Source organism: Phoenix dactylifera, chromosome 9 (genome assembly GCF_009389715.1).
Source record: "Phoenix dactylifera cultivar Barhee BC4 chromosome 9, palm_55x_up_171113_PBpolish2nd_filt_p, whole genome shotgun sequence".
Lineage (NCBI taxonomy): Eukaryota > Viridiplantae > Streptophyta > Magnoliopsida > Arecales > Arecaceae > Phoenix > Phoenix dactylifera.
In genome coordinates this window covers 17,235,855-17,263,853 of record NC_052400.1, presented here as the reverse complement: position 1 = coordinate 17,263,853, position 27,999 = coordinate 17,235,855, and the positions used below count along the sequence as shown (strand labels likewise).

Genomic DNA, 27,999 nt, shown 5'->3' with positions numbered 1-27,999 from the left:
CGGCAGTCACCACCATCTCTCCCCCTCCCCGGTAACCCCATATCTCCATTGTCGGCTTCCTTGCACAATACCAAACATACCTTTATGATATTACTGAAAAAATCTCATTAAAAGAAATTATTAAGAACATTAGGATGAAGGAAAGAAAATATGTACCTTAAAAATTTTTTTAAGAAAACTAACAACATCATTCTCTAAAAACATGAGAATAAAATCTATGAGTAACCCAGTAAGTGCTGAAAAGAGTCTAGACAGTAGGCATGATCTTGTCGATCCTAATCCATCTTCTCCGCAGAGAAAAAATTTGATAGGTGGCTTATCGTTTACGGCACATGTTGATGTCTCTAATATCAGATGTTACTCATCTCCATTACAAAGAAGGCACTAACCTAGTTTGAGCTGCTCCGATCTTGTTAAAACATATTTTTGCCATAGTTGGTGTGATTCTCGAGGATTGGGCTCTTAATCATTTTCATTATCTGATCATACTTAGAGCAATTGCCATTGCTGCCTTCAGAAACTGCACCTTTTGCTACACTTTCATCCTTTTGCCATTGGTTCTTCCACATATTTGCAGGCTCATAAGCCACGGACAATTTTATCTCGAGCGGATGAGAATGGTAACAATGTTAGACATACATAATGCATTTCGAAGTAGAACAATCTTACCATTGCGCCAAAATCTAATCAACATCCATTTATCATGTCATACCATAAACTGCATGGTGCTACCATGTGATATCCTATATCATCAAACATCCTAAGCTGTGATTTTCTTTTGAAAATGCTTCTCCTCATTGCAAGCTTAAGTTTATGCACGCAATCAAGAAGTAATCCATCATAAGGTGGCATGGCTTAAATAGAGTTTTGATCTAGCTTAGGTCTAAATAAAATGGATAGCATGAAATTAGAATCTAACAAAGGTTCTTGTAACGGTCCAACGGCTAGTTTCCCCATCGTTGCATGGAAGGAACTGGCATGACCATTTGAAGCCTGGTACAGGAGCCGTGCTACATACGTGCACCCTCCAAGTAGACCAAGATATTTTGACCAAGTCCATCTTAAAGCCCCGAATCTTACCCTCGTCTTATCTTCGAGGAGGGAAACCGGGGAGGGAAGGAAGCCAAAGATGATGACTTCGCTCCAGTTCTTCCCTCCCACCTCTCAAAACCCTAACCCCAACCCTAAACGTGCCCACCTCTTCTCCTCCTCCAAGAACACCATTACCAAAGCCACCCTTCTTCCCTCCTTCCCCTCCTCTACCTTTATACTATCCTTTAAAAACCCCAATTCCAGAACCCCCAGATCCCTCTCCTCCAAAAATCCCAACTTTAAGCCCACCCGTTTTAGCCCTCCCCCTAAAATTTCCATCTTTCGTGGTTTGCAGCTCTTCCGACCGAGGCCCTGGCGGAGAAAGATCCAATGCAGCGGCGGCTTCGAGCCGCAGGGTGGAGAGACCGCCGAGACAAAGCCCCCGTTGGAGCAGAAGAGCGGGGGAGGTGGAGATGGGGATGGAGAGGGTGGGGGAGGAGAGGAAGAGGAGAAGAAGGGACTCCTGCCGGAATGGGTTAGTGTCACCACAGAGGATGCGCAGACCATTTTTGCGGCCCTTGCGATTTCTTTGGCCTTTCGGTCGTTCGTGGCTGAGCCACGGTTCATCCCTTCCCTTTCGATGTACCCCACGTTTGATGTCGGAGATCACATCGTTGCTGAGAAGGTACTACTTTTTAATCTGGAAATCCGTCTCATTGTTTTGAACCTAAAGTAGTTGCAAAGTTTTAATTTTTATATGTTTTTCGTGTTGCAATGTTCGAGTAGAAATGTTCCATTGTTTATTAATTAGTAGGAAAGGAAACATGGGCTTGAGTTTTCGATGCTGTACCGGTACAAAATATTGCAAAGTTTTAAAAGTTCAGATTTTGAGTTATTGTTATTACATCTGATGTATCATCAGTAACAGGCATTTTGTTCTATTTATATCTTTATCAGGTTTCATATTACTTTAGAAAGCCATGTGTGAATGACATAGTGATCTTCAAGAGCCCACCAGTCTTGCAGGTAAGTTTAGTTCTTTTGAAGGCAATAGCCCATATATATGAATTCCTTGCACATGATATTTATTCTCAATGGAAACTTTACCATGCAGGAAGTGGGATATACTGATGATGATGTTTTTATCAAAAGAGTTGTTGCCAAGGAGGGTGATGTTGTAGAGGTGCGTATTCTAAAAAAATTGTCAAATATGTATTCTTGCATAGTGTGATGTTGGCTGTTTTAAGAGTTCTGTCCAAATTAATGCCTATAAATGAGAAACTAAAGTAGTTTCCCATTCAATTTAATAAGAAAGGATAAGGAAAATTTTGCATTTTGTATGTGAGAACGTTATTAATTTGTATTTGGTTTGTATGGAAACACGTAATGCAGTGTTAGAATCTGTACTTAGTATGTGCTTGCAGTCATGCACTAATGCATGATGAGACTAGAACCTTGAATGAGAAGCCTTGTCCCTTAACATGTTATTCTCTTGAAGGATTAAAATAAGATCCTTCATGGTATGGTAATATTTTACAGCTGAATCTCATGCGGATGTTAATCCTCTAAGGTAAGTGCTAAGTTCCTGGACAGGGCATCTTTGAACAATGCAGGGCATGCCATGAATACTAGAAGACCAAATTAGTGGGGGAGTTGGCCTATCTTCTGGAGTCCGTTATTTAGGCTTCTGCAACTAAGGAGCAATCCTCTAAGGTACCCTTCCACTCCCGTACTAGGAGTGCAAAGATGAGAAAGAAGGTAGGTGAACTTGTTATTCTATATTAAAAGAAAAATCCAAATTTTTTGGTGTTCCTAGTTTTTGGGCCCTGCTATAATTCAAAAGGCTGTCCCATTTAAGTTATTTTTTAAAGATTACATTGAGAAAACATGGCTATTAGTCTCGATTTGTTAGGGACTAATGTTGGAATTATGAGGGTCATTGACTTTACACAGGAGTTAAGTCCCTCCCTCTCTCACTCTCTCTCAGCAAAGGTCCAACCTCGGCATGCCTGAGACTGCCCAGAGGGCTTTTAACCCATTATAGTTGTACGAGAAGCAGGGCCGGCCTAACCCTTAGGCAATTTAGGTAGTTGTCTAAGGCCCTAGCCCAAAAAAGGCTCACTGCAAGAAAGACCTCAAAGACAAAATGGAAAGAAAAAAAGGCCCCCCTGTGAGTTCACCTTAGGCTGGCCCACTGCGGAGAAGGCCTCAAAGACAAAATGGCCTTAAGCCCCCAAATACATTGGGCCGCTCCTGACGAGAAGACCTTGACCTCAAGGTTGAATCTCCACTGAGTCGATTATTGCTTTTCCTAGAAGTCTCTTATGAAAAAAAACAAGGTGCAGGTTGGCTTGTGGCTAACCTCGGCATGCCTGAGACTAGCCTACAGGGCCTTTAACCCATTATAGTTGTACGAGAAGACTTTGACCTCAAGGTTGAATCTCCACTGAGTCGATTATTGCTTTTCTTGGAAGTCTCTTAAGGAAAGAAAATAAGGTGTAGGTTGGCTTGTGGCAAATCTCGGCATGCCTGAGATAAAAAGTTTTCGCTGGATGATACATCATGGTAAATTTCCCTCTCTTCTGCTTTTAAAGTTAAGTATCCTTTATTAAGATGTGTTCCTGATGCAAACCTACTATGGAACCTCAAAAGCATATTCTGCTTAACTGCTCAGGTACAAGGCACTTGTGGCATTTATCGAGAAACATTTTGGAGCATCTCTCTGATAAACTACAGCAGGGAAGGTTGACCTAAAGGTTTAAGATAAGCAATTGGGTGCTGGTGCCATACATGATTTCTATTTCCATATCATATGATCGTGCTGGTTGCTCTAATAAGTATCTGAAACTATTTTTTTAGAGGTGCTAGAAAGGACCACTAGGCTATTTAGAAAGGCCATCTCCTCGTCATGGAAATTGGTGGTGCATTATCATCAAGGATTCGGGTAGTCTTCTCTTCTGAAATTTGCATGTATCTGCAGAAGTGACTTTACCTATAGAATTCATGGTTTGCAGTTCGAGCTATAATACAAGGATGCCTTTCAGTTGAGTGATGAGATTTCGCTAAAAAGGAAGCATAGCAGTGGTGGAGTTGGTGGGGGATAAAAACAGTTGGGTCATGGATGGATTTGCAGGTCCTTTTAGGCTGAAAACTTGCTGTAGGTACAAATGCTCGCTAGTTAAAATGGTCTTCAACACCTTATAGGGATTGGACATCCAGCAGCCACAGGAATGCTAATAGAGCTGCAATTTGGTTGGCTAGCCACATAAGATGCTTGAGTATATTAGAGCTTGCTTTTGTCTTAATGTGTTTTTTCTCCCAAATGATCCGTAGGAAATGGAATTTGATTCTGCTTAGAAGCAGGCCTTTTTCCTCTTTGTGGTGGTTGTTTGAAATTCTCTATGTTACCCATCACACTTGTTTGCTTTACAATTGTTAGTCCCTTGGTATTGGAAGTTTTTCATCATACAATTGCAGAACTAAAGGTTCTCTTTGCCCACTCCTTTGCAGGTGCATAACGGCAAGTTAATGGTGAATGGCAATGTGAGGAATGAAGATTACATTCTTGAGCCACCATCATATGACATGAGCCCTCTTGTAAGACTTTTCATGCCCATCATGTGCTTTCTCTTTAAAGTTATGGTAATCTGAGAAACAATTTATCCTGAAGTTCATTGCTAAAATCTAGTTTGGTTAAAAACTTGTATTCAAACTATTTTTAAGAATTTGTTAAAAAATATAATATAGCTAGGTATTGGCTTAAGAGGGTAAGCCTTGGCACTATAAGGTTGCTTCATCGTGACCTGGGTATTGCGGGTTCGAAATACGGAAATATCCTCTCTACATAGAGGATAAGGTTGCATACATCTGACCCTTTTCAGATCCTCCAGCAGTTGGAGTATCGTGTACTAGGCCACCCTTTTTATTGGTCTAAGCATATATTGAATTACCTCACCATACATGTCTTAAGATTTGATACTTTTTAAAACTAATAGTTGACAAGGCGTGAGATTAAAATGAGTTAGGGGAACTTTATGATCAACCTAAAAGATAGGTTCTTTTCCTTTGCTTAAATTTTGGCTTTGCTGGGAATCATCGGCCACTTCGTGACCTTGTGATTGTGGAAATTCTTTCTGTGAAGAAGTCTTTTCCTCACCATATTTGTCAAGTACCATGAGATCATCTTGATTGAGAGGATCATCGTGTTCATTAATTGGAGGGTCAACAATTTCAGGTTGTCATTCCCGTGGAAGTTTCACCCTAGCTTACTACCGTAGAGCTTTTCTTCGACATTCTATCCTGTTAGTTCAATCGAGCATGCTAAAAAATGTTTCTTGGAAAACTATTGTAGCGGTTGGTAGGATCATTGGCATCCCGGATCGATCATATCGATTATTAGAAATAGGTTGATCAGGAGACTGGGTTCGACTTTGCCTTAGTAAAAGAACTTAAACTTTTTAATAGGACGACAATATTGCAAAGAATAAAGCTAATAAGCATGTAGAGAAATAGCCAACAAAGAGATTGATTACACACAGAAAATAATTGAGTACATATAGAAATTCTCGAAGGTGGAATGGTTTCATGCCAGAGAATTGAGATACAAAGAGTTCATGGATGATTCCATCGGACTCATTGCAGTTGCAAACAGCAGTTGGTGATGAAAGATGTGTTGGAGATGCATTGCTTGTGGTAAGTCCTCTCTTTTAAACCTGATAACCACATAAAACTGCCTTCATAGAACCACTTGAAAATCGTCAATGTCCATATCTCCAATAACCACATTCAGTTTTGGAACCAATTGATGGCATGTGCTGCTTACTTGTTTGACCTAGATCATGTGCATCACAGGCTCGCTTCTGGTGACTGAGAGTTTTCTGTGATCATGTATCCAATATCAATGCTTGATGAATGTTTGTGTGGTCAGGTCGAGCTGTACTCCTTATGATAAAGTCTGAACTTAAATTAGCCTTATCATTAAACAAAAGCCACTGCATGCCATGTGGCGTGATGAATTTTGATGAACACACATGCGCATATAAGAAACCAATGTTATATGACGCCCAGTTCTTGATGAACTTCTGAACATCTTTCCATGAAGACTTATCTCTTTTAAACTCATGCTTCTTTAGTGGACAAACCAGTCTTGCGACTCTTTAGATAATGCTTTGAAGAGAATCAAAAGCATACATCAACCAAAAGCGAATCAGCATTTGTCAACTTATATTTGAAAAATAAAAAAAAAAACCTGACTGCAGAATGTTTAATATGTAAAATTCATCAGATCATAGCCATCCAAGAGTGTTTGCCTCTTGAATCATATTGAATATGTTTTTCATAAAAGTTTAGTGCATGCTTCTGAATACCACCATCCATTATTATTTTCAATATCAACATAGTTTAATTTATCAACTTTTTTTTTTTTGCAGCAAGTGCCTGACAACTCTGTGTTTGTGATGGGTGACAACCGCAACAATAGTTATGATTCACACATATGGTAACAATGCGTCTCCTTGGTTATGCAGCTTATGCTAGTTATGAGTTCGATTTGGCATGCATTCTTCCTGGCTGATCAAAGCTGCCTTCTCTCAGGGGTCCTCTTCCATCCAAGAATATACTCGGGAGATCCATATTGCGCTATTGGCCACCGGCAAGAATTGGGAGCACAGTTCTTGCTGACAGGTACGACGAACTGAAGCCAAAGAGCAGTTCAGTGTCGCAGTAACAAAGTCAATATGTAACTTAAAGATTCTGGAGAACTGGAGATGGGTACATTGACTGGATGCTACATGGCATATGCGTGGCAGGAGCACTTGAAGTAAACTATGATTTGCCTTTTATTGAAGAAGGAAAAGAAGAATGGAGGCCAAGAAACCAATTTTTCTTTAGGTTTCTGTCATTCGGTAAACTAAATTCCAATTGATTTCATGTACTTCAGCCAAATTCTATTTAATATCTATTCTGATCAGATATTTTCTTCATCAGGCTTTTGCTATATTGTGCAAAAACGACTTTCTTGGCGCTCTCGTTGCTGAGCTCAAGAAAATTCTTCGGTGCTCGGCTTAGGACCTTGGCCTCCAATAGCTTCCGAACATGGATGCTTGGATTGTTTCATTCATGCTGCCTTTTAAAACTCCTTTAAAAGATTTGTTATGAAAGACTTATATATGGATCTGTCTAGGTGGGTCTTGCTGTGCCGAGGAGTGTTCAGATTCATAGGACCTCTCATGGTGTCCGTTCCTCGACCAATGTTTTACAGATACTCTGAACATGATCGAATTCCATCAACCATTACAAGATTTATATAGCAAAGGCAACATTGGACAAGACAAAAGACCTCAGACAAAGCTACAAGGATTATAGCAAGCAATACATATTATTTGGCATTTTAAGTTGGTGTCGAGATAAGGCTACCATCTAGTGTTCCCATCAACCCCAAGCCAAATATGATTCCTGGAGCAAGCATATTATTTACTCTATATGTGCAATTAACAAACCAACAAACATCGCAGGTGCATGTAGATTACTATGAATAAAAATCACTAGCTCTTAATACTGGAATACATAAGCCTTACTAAGCAGCAGCATGGTACATTCCACTTCTTAAAAGAAGATGCAGAATGTTTGTATTGATAACCTTGCATCTCAAAGTAGCAACATAGTTTAGACCTCATCAACGGCCAAATCAACCCCGACATCGCATGCCATCAAGGAATATAGCACAAAAAAACTCACAGCAAACCTTAAATAGATACCATTATTGCTTTAATCAACATATATAATCACTGGAATACCAAATACACAAATGAAATACATCCAACTCTCCCTCTTCGATTTATCAGACAGCTAATTACCAGCTCCATGCTACCTTTCTTACCACTGGGGCTACAATTCAAACATAGGTACACGAGTTCTGCTTGAATTTGACCGGTTTGGAGTTGTGCGAATTTACATGAAGTGGGCATGACACATGCTTTCGGTGCTTTACCTTTACCAGCTTGCCCACCACATAACCCCGAGAGATTATCTCAAAGTCCAGAGTTAATGGGACTGCACCACCTGTGCTTGATAGAGCCAAGCCTGCCCCAGCCCCATATAGAGGAACCTTCTCCCCATGTAAGATCACAGAGACAGTCCGATGGCTTTTTCTAGGCTGGTAGTACTTCTTCAACTATAAGCAAATGCAAAGGAATGCCATGTTAGTTTCTCGAAGCACTTGAATTGAGTTGTAAGAGTCAACCTAGTGCGAGTTTGAGAAATTTTTTCTAGTTCAAGTTGCTGAAGGCTTAAGAGCAGAGACACCAATCTGTACTCCGGCAAAGATCAGGAATCAAATCTGAATGGCAGTGAAATACAGCTACGGCTGTTTAGTACGGAACTCTTTGGTGATTTCTAATGCAGTTAATGCAAGGATCTGTGAAGGCTAAGTGGGTGAACATGAAGTCTGACAGTGCCGTGAAGCAATTAAGAAAACCAACAGCAAATACACTACAAAGCCGACAGTCAATAAATAACTCTAACAGCATCACCTAACCATCCATCAATAGCATACAAGGTTTATAACTTTGGTTTCAACGACATAAAATAAAAAAGATTCACCCAAAATTTTTATTTTCGAGACAACTTCAAATGAAACAACCCAAAACAGAATCAAACATAATGAAATACAAAAAAATGAGCTTAAACTTGGAGGAAGAAGAAAGACGGAATCATGATGCTGAAAATGTGGAATGGATACAGAATGGCTTAAGGTTGTCTCGAACAAAATTTATTTATTTAAAATAAAACAGTTCGTCCAGTGATAAACCAAACCACATGGGACAGTATATTTTAAATATCTGGCTACTTCACGTCATGGTTCAGAAAAGAGACAACTTTTCTGTGTGCATGGACACACCTTTTCTTCTTGTTCTCTGCTGTTTAATTTCACAGCCTGAATAATACAACTTGAAGTGCATAATTGATCAAGATATGCACAAGCGAAAATGATCAATCGTGTTCCTTTGAAACGAACTTGCAGCATGATTTCATGCAAGAAAGTTGCCCAAGTGAAATTGTAGAAGGGTTTGTTCAGGCAAGCAAGCTCTAATTAACCACAGATGCAGATGACCATCTGGTCAGGGTGAATATGGGGCATGCGTTGCCTGCAAGAAGTTGCCCGTGTGGAAAACACAGAGTGCGCTCACATATGCGAAATGCACTAATTTCAATAGATTTCTCTTAAGTTTCTAGTAGAACAGGACAAGAAAATGGATTTTCCATGTATTCTCAATGATCAAGAAAAAGGGAAGGAGACAAATTTACCTGGCCAGTAGCAATTGTAATTTCAGAATAAATGAGATTGATAGGGCCTGAAGTGACATGAATGCCAAACATTGCAGCAGGATTGTACACATTTATCTTCAATGAGCAGTTCGCTGTGACCATCTTGGTTGGGACACCGGTACTGTCTGAACCCTCTCCAGCATAAAAGTCATCCATTGTCAGGCTCTGCAACGGAAGAATGCAGTATGTAAATCTATGTATTGACATAAAAAAATAGAACAAGGAACTCAGTTATATGTTCATCTTTAACACAAAATATAATCAAACTATTTGTGCAATGACAATGGAACTTGTTTTTATTAAATAAGAGAGTGGATAACGCTAGCTTTATGATTTGAAATCTCAGTTAATGTTTTTCTATCTACATTTTTGGTGGCAAAAGAAGTGTAAGGAGGAAAATATGGCATCATGATGATGTAACTAAAACATGTGTAACACGCCCAAAGTGGCACGTCCAAGCAACTGACTCATAAGCATGCAACTTCTAGATTTACCAAGTTTTTGGAAGAACAACATTAAAGGGATAATAAAGATCTCATTTCCAAGTTTAAATAAGATGGTGAGAATTGAAATCAAAAGATAATCAAGGAAGAATTTCTTCCTTACTGGATATGGAACTACTGTTCAAACTTTGCAAAGTGAAACCAAATGGATGCAGCAGTAAACAAGTCAATGAAAACAGGTCCCGTGCTCGTCTATGACCTATAAAATTTTACCACATAAAAGTTATGCCAAGTCGGTCCTTCATGCAGCCCTCTTCACCTCCTGTTCTTTTCCTCCTTTTTCTTTTTTACTTATTACTCCTACACCTCTTCTTCTTCTTCCCTTTTTGTCCCTTTTTCTTTTTTATTTATTAGCCCTACTACTCATAAAACAGTTCACTGTTTCACATAAATAACTGTAATCGTGTGTTCTCTTTATTCCCTTGATACTGTTGATCATGGTCAGAAAATGCAAATATGAAAAACTCATAAAAACCTAAAGCTGGTTTTTTCTTCATAAGCATTTGACATACGAGTTTATTGCAAGTTTGCAATTAGTAATCAAGAATTGTTTCAGATAAAACTTACGAATCGATTATGAGTTTGGTCTCCGTTTGAAGACCCTCATTTTCCAAAACTGTTCCTGATTTTCTTTTTTCAAACTCTCCTAAAATTTGGATCTCATAATTCTCCCCAACTTCCAAGGATATGACAAAGGAAAAAAATTCTCTCTCTCCAGATCGGGCGATGGAACATGACTGTCTGACTTCATACTAAACCATTTAGTTGAGCCAAACAAGGGAATGAATGCATGACATGATCCAAAAAGATGGAAACACAAGCACACACTCGAAGAAATGTAAGTAAATATGTGAACAAAACTCTTCTATTTCCTTAATGAGCTGTGCAAGCAAGCAAAAACAAATGGATGGATATCCATGGTTCTTAGAGTATACCTTCACCACAACATCTGCTCTGTATGGCCGGGCCGCGCCCCATATGATGAGACAGAAGACAGTGAAAAGCAGAACAAAGCTCAGAAATGCAAGTATGATTTGGCAACGGCGTGAAAGGCCCTTATCCTCATCAAGATCATCATAAGACCCCTCTTCTTGAATCACATCACACTCAGGCCATCCTTTATCATTCACCCGTTTCTGGTTTCCCTTCCGACCGGACGAGGACCGGAGAGTTCCGGAGAACCGGCTCGCTGAGGAGGCCCTTGAGTGGCGTCCGAAGGAAGGATGAGAGGGGGACTCCATGGGGCTATTGTAAACAGGGGTGGCTTGCATCGTCGACGACTTATCGCCATCATGGGAGTCCCGGGACGGGCTCTGCACGAAATAGACCGGCCTCTTTGGCGACCGAGATGGAGAGGAGGGGGCTAAGCTGCTGACATCAGAATCAGACTTGGCGTGCATCATCTTGCCCTAAATCAATTCCTCTTCCGAATTAGTTCAGGAAGTGTGAAGTAATGCGGGCTATTCTCAACAAGATCTCCAAAACCAACATTGGAACCATTAAAGATCAAGGCCTTTTCAGTTGAAATCAGGGAATTGATCGGCAGAAAAATGACAAGATGGAAATTTACGATTTATGGACCCAGAATTTAAACAGAGAAGGAGGGGCTAATCTTATAAAACGCGGTTAAATGAACTCAAAAGTTGGTTCTTTTTACAGAATTCCATTCGAGAAACGGCTTATTACTTGGGTTTCCTGCTATAAAAACGTAAAAGATCGTCCTGAAGTATCAACGACTAAGCACAACTCAAAACCCTAAAAATCTCCGGAATTATGGTAAAATTCTTCAGGGAAAAGGAGAATTAAGATGCCCCAGGCCTCTAATCCCTCCTACCCTTCTGCTCTAGACAAAAACCATAAAAAGACCACAAAAATTTCTGAACTTCGTAACAAAAATGAGATAAAATATAAAAAGAAGAAGAAAGAAAAACAGAATTCTGCTGCAAAATCCCACCTTTAAACCATTCAAATTCAGAAGGAGGAAGGGCCGCCATTGTCGAGCAAAAATCCTAATTTAACCCCCAAAAAACAGAGTTTTAGAGAGAGACACAAATACCTCTCTACGAAAAGCCTTCCAGAAGACAACTGCAGGGATCGAAGAGCTCCTCCGATTACAAATGGGGGCTCACTCCTCCCTTCATCTCTGCGTGCGTGTGTGTGTGAATATTAGCAGAGGAAACGGCAACGAGGCGTTTCCCAAACGAGCCCACAGTAGAGAAGCAAAGCAGATGGGGAGAGCTTCCACGACTAAGAGAGCTAAGAGAGAGAGAGAGAGAGAGAGAGAGAGAGAGAGAGCGGACGTGGAGAGAGACGACTTAGCTTCGGGTGTCGTTCGTAACCGAAGCTAAACATGGTCGTGGGTAAGGATCTGCTGTCTTAAATCGATCAGTGAAACCCAGTGATAATGCTTGTGGGTCCCGGATGATTACACGGTGGAAAGATGTAGTATTAGTGCATAAGGCTGTTTGGTGTTTGGGCCAATGCAGCTGTTGGTTTTTTTTTTTTAATCCCGTCTTTTATAGGTCATTTTCCCAGCCTGGACAAATCTGCACGTCTGGAATGAGAGGTGTCGGCAGAAGATCTTTCCCCTGTTTCTTTTTATATTCTCCCTTTTATCCACTGCGTCCCATGGTGGGTGGAGTAGTTTATTATTATACAGTGATTAATGGCATTAGGTTGTATTAATTTAATCCCGTAGGTGACACGTGCACTATGGGGGATACAAGTAGCTCATTATTGAATTATGGTTATTGTACCATATAATGATATAATTTAAAATAAATTATATTCTAAAATTTATATTTTTTATATTTGTATTTAATAATTTGTAAAATCTACATTTATATCCAATTACGAAATTAGTGGATTTATTTACTTTACGTAAAAAGTTAAAATTATCTTTAAGTAAGAAAAAAATATAAACATTTTCCTCTATATCTAGTAAGATTATTTTAATTATTATTTTAATTTTTTAAATATAATATTTAAGTTTCATTAGAAGTTTAGAGTTTAACTAATGTTCTGTTAAGTTATGAATTTAAGTATTAGATAAAAATAAATTTCAGAGGTATAAATATAAATTTATCATACTATTGAGTGTAAATATAATTTATTCTAAAATTTTATAATAGCATATTTGTGTGCTGTATATATTGTTTGTTATCGATGACATCTGATTTTAGAAAGGGTGTAGGTGAATGATCCTCTAGTCTAAGAAATAGATATGCATCCCATGGTGGGTGGAGTAGCATGTTATCATACAATGATTAATGGCGTTAGGTTTGTATTAATTTAATCCCATAGAAGATATATGTACTGTGGGGATACATTTAGCTCATTATTGGATTACAGTTATTGTACTATATGATGGTATAATTTAGAATAAATTATATTTTTTTAAAAAAAATATTTATTATACTTATATTTGATAATTTATAAAATCTATATTTATATTTTGTTACAATATTAGTGAATCCATTTACTTCACGTAAAAAGTTAAAATTATCTTTATATGAAAAAAAGAATACATGCATTTTCCATTATGTCATGTAAGATTATTTTGATTATTTCTAAAATTTTTCAAATATAGTGTTTGAATTTTATTAAAAGTTAAAGAGTTGATTAATATTTCGAGTCATGAATTAAAGTATTGAATAAAAATAAATCCCAAAGATATAAGCATAGATTTATTATACTATTAAGTATAAATATAATTTATTTTATAATTTAATAATAGTATATTTGTGTGCTGTATATATTGTTTATTATTGATGGCATCTGAGTTTAGAAAAGGTGTAGGTGAATGATCCTCTAGTCCAAGAAATAGATATGCATTGGCCTGTTTTATCTGCTGCTTCCCATGGTAGGTGGAGTAGTATGTTATTATACAGTGATTAATGGCATTAGGTTTGTATTAATTTAATCTCATAGGAGACACATGTACTATGGGGATGCAAGTAGCTCATTATTGGATTATCATTATTGTACCATATGATAATATAATTTATTAAGAGCATATTTGTAAACCGTAGATATTGTTTACTAGTGATGGCATCTGATTTTAAAAACGCTGCAGGTGAATGATCCTGTAGTCCAAGAAATAGATAGGCGTTGGTGGGAAATTGGCGTGGTCTTGTGGGTTTACATTTCGGTTGATGGCTGCTGGGGCTCAGCCTTCCTACCAGAACATCTATCATACGGGCAGGCCGCCCGAGCCCTAGGCGACCGCAGGCCTCGGGCCAATGGAAGACCTCCGTGAGGCTGACCAAAAGAAAGCAAAGTCCTGGGCCAATGACCAAAAGGAAGCAATGGCCCCATATAAAACAGGAACAGGAGCTGGCTACGAGTCTTCCCCCTTGATGAAAGGGAGGTGGAGAGTTTCCTGGCCTGCAGAGGGGCAATTTGGGAAGTTGGGGACAGTAGTTTTGTTTTGCAGAGAGGGGAGGGATTTGATTGGCTTGATACACGTATGAAGCCACTCTTATCTTTGATCCCTTCTCTTTTTTGGTTTTGGTCTTGGTTTTCCTTCCCTCACATTACTCCTGATCCTGCTGGGCCATCAGGAAGAAAGATAGGGGGATTGGAGATGGACTTCTTGGAGGGTAGAGAAAGAAAAGGAGGGAGGGGGGGTTGAATGGCTGCTGTGCTGTGATGTTGCAGTGGCTGCTTGGGTACTCACTTGAAGGGGAGATGGTGTTTAGCAAAAAAAAAAAATAAAAAATAAAAGGGGAGATGGTGGGATGGGACTTTTATTAATTAGATGGAGTGAATTTCCCATAATGCCCCTACTTTCTCTCATCCTTTCTGGACAAATTCTTCCCTTTTACCTTGACCATGAAGTGCCATGGGATAACCTTTTTCTACTCTGCTCATGCTTGACATGGTAAACAATACTGCCAAGCATTATCTTAGTTATTTAATCAGTTTTTATGAGCCCTTTCTTAAGCATAATTACTTTTCCGTGCTTCCATTCAAAAATTATATTAAACTGAAAAGATTTTTTATCCGTCTTTGTTGCATACATACATTTTTGTTGAAATAATGTACTTGATGGCTATCCATTTTCATTTTTTTTTCTAAGTATTTTTTACTTATTAAATTTTTTTATTATTAAGAAAAAAGATCTCATTCACTGAATTCATCTTAGGCTTCCAAATGTATTGGGCCGCCCCTGCATACGGATGGAAAGGAGCCACAAGCCTCGTATAGACAGAGGACAAAAAAACAATAGGATAATTATCTCCGTCAATCTTAAGATTTTAGGTTAACCCTCTTTTTTGTAGAAGCTGATTGTGGTACAAGCAAAGCCACTAGTGACACCGATGTCAAACCAAAAAACAAAGAACAATTGATGGGTAACTTCCCATTTACTTCTTTTCGTGCCGACATTACCATGATATTTTTGTTACTTGATCATTTTCATTTGAGCATCCTAAACTTTGCATCTTAGTGGCCAAAACTTCTTTCAAAATCTTCCTCAAATCTCGAACCTGTACTTACTTGGCACTTTGTTACTTCTTATGTTTCTAAAACATCAGCTTCCTTGCAACGCATCTATTCACGATCTAGCGACTGAGATTTGGACCTCGTGGGATCTGGTCAACTTTCTAATTGGCGAAATTTTTCGCTCTCCCGCACCTACGTACTTCACACTTCCATGAGGGATATCTCATGTGCATGCATGCAGGAAACTTGCATTAGAATTGTACATCAAATGATGATCAATTTGTATTTGTGAGGGTAAAATTTTGTGCTGGTTTTATTGACATCTTGCACTTTCTCTGGATGGGCCATCTGCAATACATTTTTCATCAAATCACATGTAAAAATACTTCCTCTTTTTAAGTTAAACTTCTCGAATTCAAACTCGAGTGCGTCGAATAACTATGATATTTTAAAAAATAATCCCTTAAATGCTATGCTTTAAAGGTGCACTTTTTTTAGAAATACTGTAATGATGATCTTGAAGACCTCGCGTTGGAAGCATAGCAGACGGGAAGCATAGCAGACGTGAAAAGATGACCCCTTCTCTCTCTCTCTCTCTCATATATCACCGTCTGTCATGCATGATCACAAATAATTCACTGCTTTTGATTAAAAGCACAGTATACTTCACAGTAATCACGTAGGCTTCCTGCGTAGACTTTCAGTTTGACATCATGTACCATCAGTCCTTTCCCAGTTCCAATCACTTGGGAGTGTTCCGAACCTGTTAAACATACTGGTACTTTATGAACAAGTCGAGCATATGACATCAAAGAGAGACCAATTAGCTGTCAATTTCAAGTAACTTGGTGAGCTTGTGAATTTCAAACAAATATGAGGAGCATGCTTGCAAATTCAGTAGTGCCACTCAGTCTCACCTGGCATGAGCTGATCAAGAAGGACACGACAACCACTTTGGCCAACGAGCAAAGCTTGGATCAGTCATGATTTTTTTAACAAAATTCTGTCTCTATGTTCTCCCTCGGATAACAGGAATGCTACATCAAAAAGTCTCACATAGCTCACCAGTATGTAGGGAAACAACTTCCAGAACATCACAAAAAAATCTATCACAAGAATGATCATGAATGGACACTTGTGACATGGAACCATTTCAAATTCTTAATAAACCCACAATCTTAAGGAGGGTGCACAAATTCAGAGATGAAATAAACCTTGTCTTTTTTATGTAACAATAAAAGCCGTACAAAATATTGAGCCATATGTGCTATCAGCTTCAACTACTATGTTACAAAGCAACAGAAACCCAAAAAAAAGAGGGAGAATGTTTTACAGGCCGTCAGAATCTGGCTGGCCAATACAAAAACAAAAACTTTGACGAACTGAAACCATGAGGAATGAACTATAGGACCAATTCTGATAGCTCAAATAAAAGAAAACAAAGTCCGAGTATCTCAGTTTCTGTAATAACCCCAAATTTTTTTTATATATATAAAGAAGGATAGAATAGTCCTTAAAATTGATATAAGGGGTAAAATTGGAAGGAATCAAAAGTTAATGGCATAATTGTAGATGCATTGAAGTGGCAAGAGCAAAATGAAGATTTAGCATTGTGATGTGACTTAAAAGGGGGTTTGAGTTGTGCTGGCGGTGGATTTGAGCTAAGGCGGTGAATTTTGAACAGAGAGAAGGAAAGAGAGCTAGTCTCAGATGGTGAAGAAAGGAAAAAAAAGAAGAAGAAGAATAAAGAGGAAGGAAATTTGACGTGGAAGGGAGCCCCGGTTGCGCTGCCAGCTGAAGAAAAAAGCGTAGGTCTCCTTCCCCTCTATGCAAAGACCCCAATTTTCAGAAAAAAAAAGGTAAATACCCCATCCCTACCTAGTATTTTAGAGAATTTAGGCTATAGAAAGGGTAGATGATAGTTTTAGAGGAGGTTAAAAGAGGAGTCGGATTTCAACAAGGTTTTTTCGGGACTGCGGAAAATCTGTGTCGATGTCCTGACTTCAGTGACATGTTTCGGGGGTCAATCGGCCTCCGATGGTGATGCATGTTACCATTCTGGAAACCCCTATGAGTGTAGAATGTTAGATAAAAATTTCATAAAATTTGGAGTTTGAAAAGTGGATCAAAACCGGAATCCGAAACATGTCACTGAAGTCAAGACATCGACACAGATTTTCCGCAGTCCCGAAAAAACCTTGTCGAAATCCGACTCCTCCTCTTTTAACCTCCTCTAAAACTGTCATCTACCCTTTCTATAGCCTAAATTCTCTAGAATACTAGGTAGGGATGGGGTATTTACCTTTTTTCTTCTGAAAACTGGGGTCTTTGCATGGATGGAAAGGAGACCTACGCTTTTTCCTTCAGCTGGCAGCGCAACCAGGGCTCCCTTCCACCTCAAATTCTCTTCCTCTTTCTTCTTTTTCTTCTTCTTCTTCTTCTTCTTTCTTCACCGCTTGAGACTAGCTCTCTTTCCTTCTCTCTGTTCAAAATCCACCGCCTCAGCTCAACTCCACCGCCAGCACAACTCAAACCCCCTTTTAAGTCACATCACAATGCTAAATCCCCATTTTGCCCTTGCCACTTCAATGCATCTACAATTATGCCATTAACTTTTGATTCCTTCCAATTTTACCTCTTATATCAATTTTAAGGACTATTCTATCCTTCTTTATATATAAAATTTTTTTTTTGGGGTTGTTACAGTTTCGACCAGTTCTGGTTCTGTACACTTGGATTGTATGTGAATCCAGCGTTGAGAGAATTTGGGGCATTGACATGCCCCCTTGAGACTACAATTTCTGCAGGGGAAACATGATTGAAGAATGTCATCGACATTATAGTAAGGGGAACAACTGACAAGCTGCCTTTTTTTTTCTTCCCTTTTTTTGCTTAAGTGCAGTACAAGAAATAGCTCAATTATGACTGCATTCAGTAAAATAACAAAGGAATAACAAGCATCTATAGCCTTGCAAGAAACCTGATAAGGAAAAAAGATGGCAGCTCACCAATTCCTTCACGGACAGATAAGTTTGGTCTAATGACATCCTTGGAGTTGACCAGAAATATGTCACCAATATAGACATGGTTAGTTGGCACGTAGACACAGCAAAGTTCCTCTTCATCGGAATAATTCTGTCAAGAAAAAATAGCAATAAAAAAAAATCCCATCACAACAATTTTGATAATAATAATTACTAGAAGAAGGATGCATATGCATATGCATACATATATACAGCCATGTCGGGACACCCTACTTTTGGCTTGCATTGCAATGCAAGGACTTTGGTCTGGGCCTGATGCATCCAGTGCAAAGGTCAATTTAATCTTACTAAGGCCATCACCAGGACCATGGCATAACTAACAAGAAAATATCCTCTTTTTTCTCCTGAGGAAAAGCATACATCCACTAACAAGGGATGGGATCAAGATCTTTCACCATTACTCGTTCCTATATAATATGACATGCTTTTTGGTACAAGCCTTACCACATCCATCAGCATGATATTCATCTTGATCTAGTTAGGCCTCTCACTAAATATTGGAGCCCCACTTGGTACCATGGTCTCTTCTCAAGTCTTTTGTTTGCACATGATCATACTGTTAAAATCTCAAACATCATTACATCATCATCTCCCTTCAACCCATACTAGTGGGACTCCAAGATATTCCCAGTTCCCTCACTATTTTTTTCCACTTATACCACAAAATCATCTCCTCATTATATTTCCACAAAGTTTATCACACATCCTGAAATTACATAAATCACTCATTATTTTTACGCATAAGATATTGTTCAAAAAAAAAAAGAGAAAAAAACTACTCATACAGAACCCTTCAATTTTATTTGATGTCTCACCCCTCTGTTACACCAACAAATTGGAGAACCAACTTTGACTGGTTTAACCTTCTCGTCAAAAGAGAGAAACCTATTCTCCTACAAACCAAATCTCCTATCAACGAACCTGTCTACCAAAGGATCCCAATCTCAAACCCTTAATTGGATATCATAATTTAGCATGTTGTCAATTCTTTCCATTAACTTGTGAAATTATATGGAATACAAACAGTCCTTGTTTACTAAAATATCTATCTGGTTTGACTCATCTAGTAGAAAGAAAGTTTATATCTGAGAATCCTAACTCAACCTACAAGGTAATCCAAATGAATACCAGACTTATCAACCATTAGGAAAAAAAATAACATGCTTAATGAATAGATCAATAAAGTTATGTGTACGCAACATAACAAATGAGCGTGTGCAATCATGACAATGCATGTATCAGTAATATTCCAACGCCTGATGTTGAGACCTGAAGAACAACAGCTGAAGTAATGAATCCAAATGCATATTCACCATTTCGGGGGTGCCTTATTATGGCCACTTCCTTGAAGGCATGTTTATTCTGATCTGTAGTTAGAGAACATTAGCAACAGAAGGCAAATTGCAGATGGACATAATCATGAAAGTGAAGGAATATTACCAGGTGATATAGCAGCACTAATTTGCTTGGATGCATCATATATATGTCAAACAAATGGCTTATGCTTGATAAACCACTCGCTGAGGCTAAGAACAGATGCCCCCAGCCATGATGACATGAACACTCCAACCAAGAAGATGAACATTATGGAAGTTATGAAACCAAGCCCTAACAAAGTCAAGCAATAAATACAGGTTTTAAGTCAGGAATGTGAGAAACAGGAGGCAACATAAGGATTCAATTATCTAGAATTCCACAACAAACAATGAGAGCAAAGAACAAAAATAAACCGATTCATAAAAGCAATACTTAGCGAGGCCACAAGATTTGGCTGTTCGAAGAGGATGAACAGAACAAGGAAGAAAATCAAGAAAGTAGCTCCCTTGAAAACCTCCCCTCCTCCTCCCCACTCACAAACACCAAAGAAAACTAAAATAACAAAATGAACAGAGCCTCCACACCATAATGCAAACTAAGCATATTCTTTGTTTCTGCCATGGCAATTTTATGCAAGATAGCTGTGATTAAGATGAATAATGCATAGTTGGTTTTCTAGTACGAGGACTAGCTTAAAGTTCAAGTTTGGCACTTAAATATTCACATGTCCATTGCAACACATACACAGAAAATGGTACACAAATTATTGGTGGAAAACTTTTATTAATGGAATTTTGGGGACTACAAAGAGACAATTAGAGGTTCACACTTAGGTTGTTAATAAAGCTTGATATTTGATGGATTGTTAGAAACAAACATAGTGCTAGCCAGCTGATAAATCTAGAAAATATTTAGCAAAAGTTGCATAGCATGTATCATAAAATATAAGAAAATAAGGAACATTTTCAGCTTAACTATGGATCATATGATTTAAAGTATGATGAGTTCCCAAATTGATAAATTACTGAACTAGAATGTCATAACCAAATGGAAGGACTATATGAACAATGATGCATACCAAATATGTTAATTCCAAGTTGAGCATAAATTGGAGAGAAAAATCCATCCACAAAATGGATAAACCACCAGGTGATGTAGACGGTGATCGCTATTGGAAACAAGATCACACTGCAAGACGCAAAAAAGAGGTAAGGAAAACAAAAAACAAGTTAAAAATGATACAGCATAAAGCTAACTTAAGTTTTATATTAATCATAAAAACCTGAGGTAATTTTAGGAATCTTTTGGCAGTCTCTTACAGAATCCAATGTTTTATACATTTAGAAGTGCAAGCCATTCCTATTTTATCAAATCAAGCAGGACTGGAACACAGCGGTACTGCACCATATTAACCCCTTCATACAAGCATAATAAACCCTAACAAGAAGAAAACTTTTCATTATAAGCTGCCTTTGGTAGTCTTGATCAAAGCTGCACAAGGAGGTATTACCACTTTGCTGCATTTGCACATCTTTCTTCTGAAATCATCCTCAACTGCATTCAGATTCTTCTTCAAAATAAATATGATAGGAACACCGGTCAATTCTAATGTCTCCTAAGTGGATGGATGAAACACAATTACCATATCATTTTTGTCAATAAAAAAAAGCATATTTATGATAAATACACATTTGACAAATATATAATCTGAATTCAATAATTCAGAGATGATTTTTTTTTTTCTAACAAAAATGTCATTGGTTGGATACTTGGATTTCCACAAAGTCTTAAACATGATATAAATTTCTGAAAAACGATTGTAGTTGTTGACTACATTTTAGATAAACATCAACAAATGATGCACCATGAGACAGTCATTTGGTGATTGATACTACTGGATGTTGGTTTGGATGGCCAAAACTTCTTAATAAAGGTTTTTTTTGTCAAATTGTGTTGTGACTTTCTTATATCAACCAAAACTATTATAGATCTTACAACCAAAACAGTTTGGTGTTATTTTAAACTTAATTTTTTAAACATGTTCCAAGCTTTCTGTTGGGCATATCATGGATTAATGCTACCATTTGCCACTCAAATGACTTTTATCACAACCAGAAATTCGTCCGCTATTTTTATACCTTACTATTTTTTCTTAAAATACCACTATGCAAGCTTTATTACTTTTAGTAACATTTCATGAAAAGCTTCCTGAACACTTCCACTTTCCATCACTTTCTAGGAATGCCACTTCCACAGAATACCTAACATAGTCAAAGGACTTAGCTTAAAAATAGGAATAAATAGTGAAATAGGATCAATGAAGCTGACAGAAATAATTAATTTGAAGTTTACTTGTCATGTAAATGCCGAAAAGTATTGATGGAAACATTAACAAGTTTTAAATATTATAACTGTCGTAGCAAGCATGATATAGAAATTCAAAGATGACTTGAAAATGAAACTAGTGACTATACAACTAAAGTTGGTTTTAATGGAATTTGGTAGCAACAAACTATTGTAAAAAGCCGGTACAGAAGCAATAACAGAAGTCCTGAGGTCTAACATGTCCTGTTAAACAATTCAAGTAATGAAATTACAATGTATCATAGATGACAGATGTTAAAATACACGTAGAGCTAAATAACGAAGCAGGAAAAAATCATGTGCTTGGCTCAATATATATGAAATAAAAAAGTCAGATAATATAAGAAACATACCACCCAGTCATAAACTTTTTTGAAGCCCAACTACGGATGACTTTACAAAATGCCTGCATAGTAGGATTGGTTTTGTTTAAAAATTAGCACAAAGTTTCCATCACAATCCTTAGTTTTCAAAGAAGTATCATATTTTGAGTGCTATCCAACAATTAATATCTGATAGAAATGTTATATATGCATGATCTACATTGCAGAATCATGTAATATAGCAATATTCTTGCAGACAACAAAAAGAGATATTTATAGGAAATCATCTGCAGATTCTAGCCTTCTTCAACGGCTACTTCAGGGTTCCAATTATAAATAACAGAGATTAGCTTCAAGTACAAGTCAGATGTTCCTTACAAATTGTCCTAGTTGGCTAGTTTGGAAGGTGCTAGATGAAGGCAAAACATTCATATGAGGTGCCAAAAACAGGCACAAATATTCAGATTCAGAAGTAAGAAAAGGTCAAACTCAAGTCCCTATATAAACCAAGACAACATAGCTATAATTCTCCAACTTTCCTGAAATGAAATTACAGGCTCAAAGGGTCAGCCATTAAAGAAGAAAGAAGGAAGGGGGGGGGGGGGGGGGGGGGGTGGGGGTGAGCTTCATAGGTTCCCAGAAGGTCCAGATAGCCAAAACCTCCTAGAAATATGTAAAAACCTACATTTCATAACCTAAGAGAGGCAAGATGCTGCAGAAAATAAAACATTTCAGATTGATCCCCTTTCGCAAGCTGCCACTTCTAATCCTCTTATGAGTAAAATGGGCTTTCACAATAGAGACTAATGACCTCTATAACTATTTTAGACATCACAACATAGGCTAGTCATCAATTTAGTTACTAGATACACCAAATACAAGGAGGCCACTAGATGTACATGAATAAGATCTAAAAATTGTCTGCAACTCCACAATAACATAATGAATACTGACAAATCCTTCTCACACAGGAATTCTGCCAATTTTCTCTTAACCCCCCTCCTTCAATCCTTGCTTATCTCTAGCCTTCAACAACTGATTTTTTTAATGTTTCACATTGACAAGACTCTGGAATAGGTCTAGCACCCATCATTTTAAAGGACAGAATAAGCACGGCCTAGGTGGATCAAGGCACCCAAGTGCCCAGATGGGCCTAGGAGGGCCATTTCTAGGTAGATGATTGTATACACAATCACATCTAAGGCAGGTGATTCAGACATTGGGGTTGGATTGGGGCAGGTCAGTACTCATAACTTGGAAATAGAGTTGTTAGAGTAAAACTTAGACCCAACGGATAATCTCCACACGTGTTTAGCCCTACACAACAAGAGAGTGGAGAAGGAAAGAAGGAGAGAAGAGAAATGCTGGTGCAGCACTCAACAATTGTTGATGCATTGCTCTTTGGAGTGATAGGTGCAATACTCAGGGATTAGTGGCTCAAACAAAGTGGTAATATTTTTTCTTTCTTTGTCTTGCCATTTCCTTCAATCACAAGTGCTGCTGGTGCTATTGGGGACGTCTCAAATAACTATGGCTCCCAATGGTGCTGCTAGCAATGCTTGTCACTGCTTGGCGCCAGCCTAGTGCTTCGGTCCCTTGGCCACTCATCTCACGCCTAAAGTTTTGTTTTTTAAAAAAAAACAATGGTAGCATCTAGAAGATCTCCTTTGATAAGTAATAATCAAATTCAATAGCACGATGAGCTATCAAAAATCTTTAAGAAAATTAACCATATGATAGACGAGGGTCACAAGAGATTGCCAACATAAAATAGCAAGATCTTAAATAACGTCGAACGGGGCTATCCAATTTTTCCATGAAGTGGGATATCCTGCATGCCGACACTCTAGATAGTGGATGTCTCATCTCGGTCTATTTTCCGACTCATCCCATCTCGATACTTGGGACAGTGCCCTGTCTCAACATTTAGGATGGTAGGGCAGCCCGCCATCCCATTGGTATTTAAAATCTTGATTAATAGTAATTAAAAGGTCGATGAAAAACTTTGACATGATAGTCGGACTCAAGAGAAATGCCATCACTTCTCATAGTGCAAACTACTTTAGACAACTAGAAGTTGAGAGCACCAAATTTAGGATATGTTTGGTTTAACATAATGCAGATAATGAGAGTAGCTTCCTTGGAAGTGAGTCCCTTGAAAGCAAAATTCACTCTAAAGCATTTGGAACAATAGAAAACAACTGCTAGAAGTTTATTGGGAATGCTTGTCCTTTTTCTTTCTTTCTTTCCTTTTCTTCAAGGGAGTAGAAATGCTTGTCTTTTGTTATATCAATGTCTTGGCCTACATTATTTGCATTTTTTGTTGAAGTTGAAATATTGGATAAAGTCAGAAGGGGAAATGCGGTAAGTTGTCTTACATGGATACTCGTGTCCAACTTCAAGAGTGCACGTCGAATAATAAATCAAAATGAGATACACGTCAACACTTGGATACATATATTTTTCCTTTTCAGCTTTTACATATAGATGGATAATTTGACTCTTCCAATAATGAGTTCAATCGCTCATAATAATGTTGAAAGTGACCCTCTTTTTTTTAAAAAAGATTAATCAAGGATGTAGATATTGACATAGCTTTGCTAAATATCCCTTTTCCTAAAACCCTCAACAAATTAGGAAGTTTCGGAAACACATAGTGAAATACCTTAACAAATAATAGCTTCTAATATTTTTTTTCTATACAATATTTTAAAATTATTTTTCTCTCTGTGTCCCTGTATCTAATCTTTTCCACTTACCAAGTCAGATACTTGGACATGTGTCCATATTCAATTCTCGTATCTATGTCTATGCAATATTGGTGGAGAATGAGGTAGCTTTATGCCACAGAAAGTGACCACTTATTCTCTTTTCTTTTCTTTCCTTCTTCTTTTTTTTTAAGGGGAACTTCATGAATCTTCTAAGTAGTTAGTGGAACGTGTAGGTTGCAAGCATCCACTTGCACTTGTTGGGCCTTTGTAAACTAAAAGAAAAAAGACCTTCTACAACTTTCATACCTAGGTAAGGGTCTAAGAGACATGGCTATAGAGAACTTAATGAGGCATAAGCCACAGAAGCAGACCAAGGTGCATGGATCTTATATTGTATCTAACATAAATTTATATCCATTAGGTGGGCTAAGCCTCATATTGCCACCATTCCATTAGTTGTCGTGTTGATAAGCTCTTCTTTCCAAACCCTTATGTCACTCTATCTTCCCCAAGCACTAGCAAATGTTCTCCAACAAGAGAGTCTTCAAGCCATAACACATGTATAATATCATGTAAAGAAATATTATCCTCACTAGTGATTCTCACATTTCCTAAGACTGCTTCTACCGAAAGAAAATGACAGCAGAATTCAACCAAGATTTTGGGGCTTAATGTGAAAAATATCTTTTAAATGAGAGCAAAAGGAGATGTGCAACTTTATGGTCAAGAGCCTAAACACAATTTATCCTACAAAATATAACTAACACAACCAAGGATGCCGAGGAACTGAAGAATATGTGACAAAAATCTCCACTTGTTATCTTTTAACTCCATATACAAAGAAAAGCTCAGTATAGACACTAAACATTTTCTTTTGTTAGAAATCGCTTGTTAAATGGTGTTCCTTTGAGTTGTTCAATTATTCAATATATAAAGAAAACTGGAAAAATCCCTTTCCTTGTAGGTACTCAAATCCTTAATGAAGATGCCATCAAGGATTGCTTGCTATTTTATGACTACATGTGAATACAATCTACGGGACCATGACCTCTGTTATACAAGCGCGACTATAAACTGCAGACATAAATGTGTGCATCAATGTCAAACAAAACAGATAATGCAAACATTTGAACCATTATAGCCAAGTTATGACTAGAAATCAATGCAGTGATACTGCAGATGGAGAAATATTCAAGTTACATAAGGAGCTAATAGTGTATTTGATCCAAACTGAAGATGTTTGACCATGTACATATGAATCACCTAAACCAATGATGGTAGCAGGTGATGTACCAACTGAATAGAGTTAGATCCAATTTCTCATTAAGGTAAATTAAAATGAAATTGGATCAGATCATTATGTTGTTACTCCAACCATATATCAGGAATCTGCATACGATTCAACCAAATATGTAAAGGAGGAAGAGAAATGAATAAAGTTTCTGCTTTTTCTTCCTTGTAACAGCCATAGAAATAGGCCATAATGCACGTGAAAGTTTTGTCATCTTCGAAAACTCAAACAGATATTAAAGTAAACATGGAGAAGAAAGTTATGTTTAGTAAGGATATACGAATGTTTCTATAGCCATAAAATTAGATCACCCGTTAACATGTTAGTGCCATTCAAACAATCAATATGACATCAGAAAAGATATCGAGAAAAGAAAAATGAGCTTCATATAAAGAAACATAATAGGAGGAGAATTTTCTAATATAATTTCAACTGAATAGAGCCATTACAGGAGTCAAACATCCTTACTAACAAACACAGAAAGTGCATCACCATTGTAATCACTCATCGAATAATTCATAGCTAAAACAAACAAAACCAAAACCAGAGAGAAAACTTTCCTTTGAAAAAACACATAACTAGTCCACCCCAACCAACAAACAAATCCAGAAAAAAGAAAAACAAGATACAGGCTCCAGTTCTCCAAAAACTGACAAATTTCACCGCGACAATCATAATACAAAAGGCAAAAAGGAAAGGCCAAAATGAATTCAATTCCATGACAACCATTCAACCAACAGGGGAATACTCCAATAGCCAACCAGCCTCAGCTCAGCTGGTTGGCATTCCTCTCTCCATGTGATATATCGACTGTTCAAACAGTCGATGCTCCAATCAAACCAAAACGAATCGAAACATACCGGAAAAAGTTGATCTCTACGAAACCCTCATCCAAGATATCAAACCCAAGAGAACGTAAATTAAAAAAAGAACCCGCGAATAAATTGAAAACAGGCCCTCTAGTAGCTCCTCAATGCAGCCAAGATACGACGCAGGTTTCCGGTTTTCAACAAAACTAAACCCTAAAAGATGAACCAAACAAAATGGAAGGGTTATTAGGTCAGACCTCCCGGCGGGAGTGGTGATGGGTGGCGGCGGACGAGGAGGCGGAGGCCTTGGAATCGGAGTCATCGGCAGGGTCCTCCGCCACCGGGATCAGCAATTCACGACCTCTTTCTCTGCTTCCCATCGCGGTCGACGCCCTCGTCTCCTCTCCCATCACCCTCCCATCGCAAATCCTTCTATCTCTCTCTCTCTCTCTCTCTCTCGATTTCCACTTTTATTCTTTTTCTTGCATTTTAGAAGAGGAACGGATCGAAGACAACTACGTACTGGCTTCTTCGTCTCTGTTTTTCTCTCTCTCTCGGCAGCAGGTGGGAGTGAAAGGCGCCGCAGGGGGGAGTTTCTTCTCTCCTCCACTCTCTGGAAAACAGGAAAACAAAACAAAAAAAAGTAAAATTACAGAAACCTCCCCCTAGTTTCACCTCACCTTTGACTTCAATTTTTTTTTATTGAATCCTTCGAATTACCATACCGACCAAATCTAACTTTACCGTTCATCTCAGTTTACAAATACTTTTTTAGCAGTTTACAAATAACTAGAATTTCTCGGCGTCTAGATAGTGTTTCTTCTCTCTTTCTCCT

The 27,999-nt window shown here is 38.0% G+C and overlaps 2 protein-coding genes and 1 pseudogene across 2 annotated transcripts; 1 reads left to right on the top strand and 2 right to left on the bottom strand.

Annotated features, from left to right (window-relative positions):
• Positions 1–1,072: 1,072 nt before the first annotated feature.
• LOC103713866 (chloroplast processing peptidase-like) lies at positions 1,073–7,361 on the top strand. The gene is made up of 8 exons (XM_026808276.2): positions 1,073–1,717; positions 1,990–2,058; positions 2,147–2,215; positions 4,543–4,629; positions 6,462–6,529; positions 6,611–6,714; positions 6,840–6,935; positions 7,018–7,361. The coding sequence occupies exons 1-8, from the start codon at positions 1,130–1,132 to the stop codon at positions 7,065–7,067; spliced, it is 1,131 nt and encodes a 376-aa protein (XP_026664077.2). The 5' UTR covers positions 1,073–1,129; the 3' UTR covers positions 7,068–7,361.
• A 271-nt stretch (positions 7,362–7,632) lies between these two features.
• On the bottom strand, positions 7,633–12,180 carry LOC103713983. Its single transcript, XM_008801102.3, has 4 exons — positions 11,917–12,180; positions 10,796–11,269; positions 9,337–9,522; positions 7,633–8,203 (listed from the first exon to the last, which is right to left on the bottom strand). Exons 2-4 carry the CDS (start codon positions 11,261–11,263, stop codon positions 7,925–7,927), a joined length of 933 nt encoding a protein of 310 aa, XP_008799324.1. The 5' UTR covers positions 11,264–11,269; positions 11,917–12,180; the 3' UTR covers positions 7,633–7,924.
• Positions 12,181–16,483: 4,303 nt separating this feature from the next.
• Positions 16,484–27,828, bottom strand: LOC103714050 (annotated as a pseudogene).
• Positions 27,829–27,999: the final 171 nt, after the last annotated feature.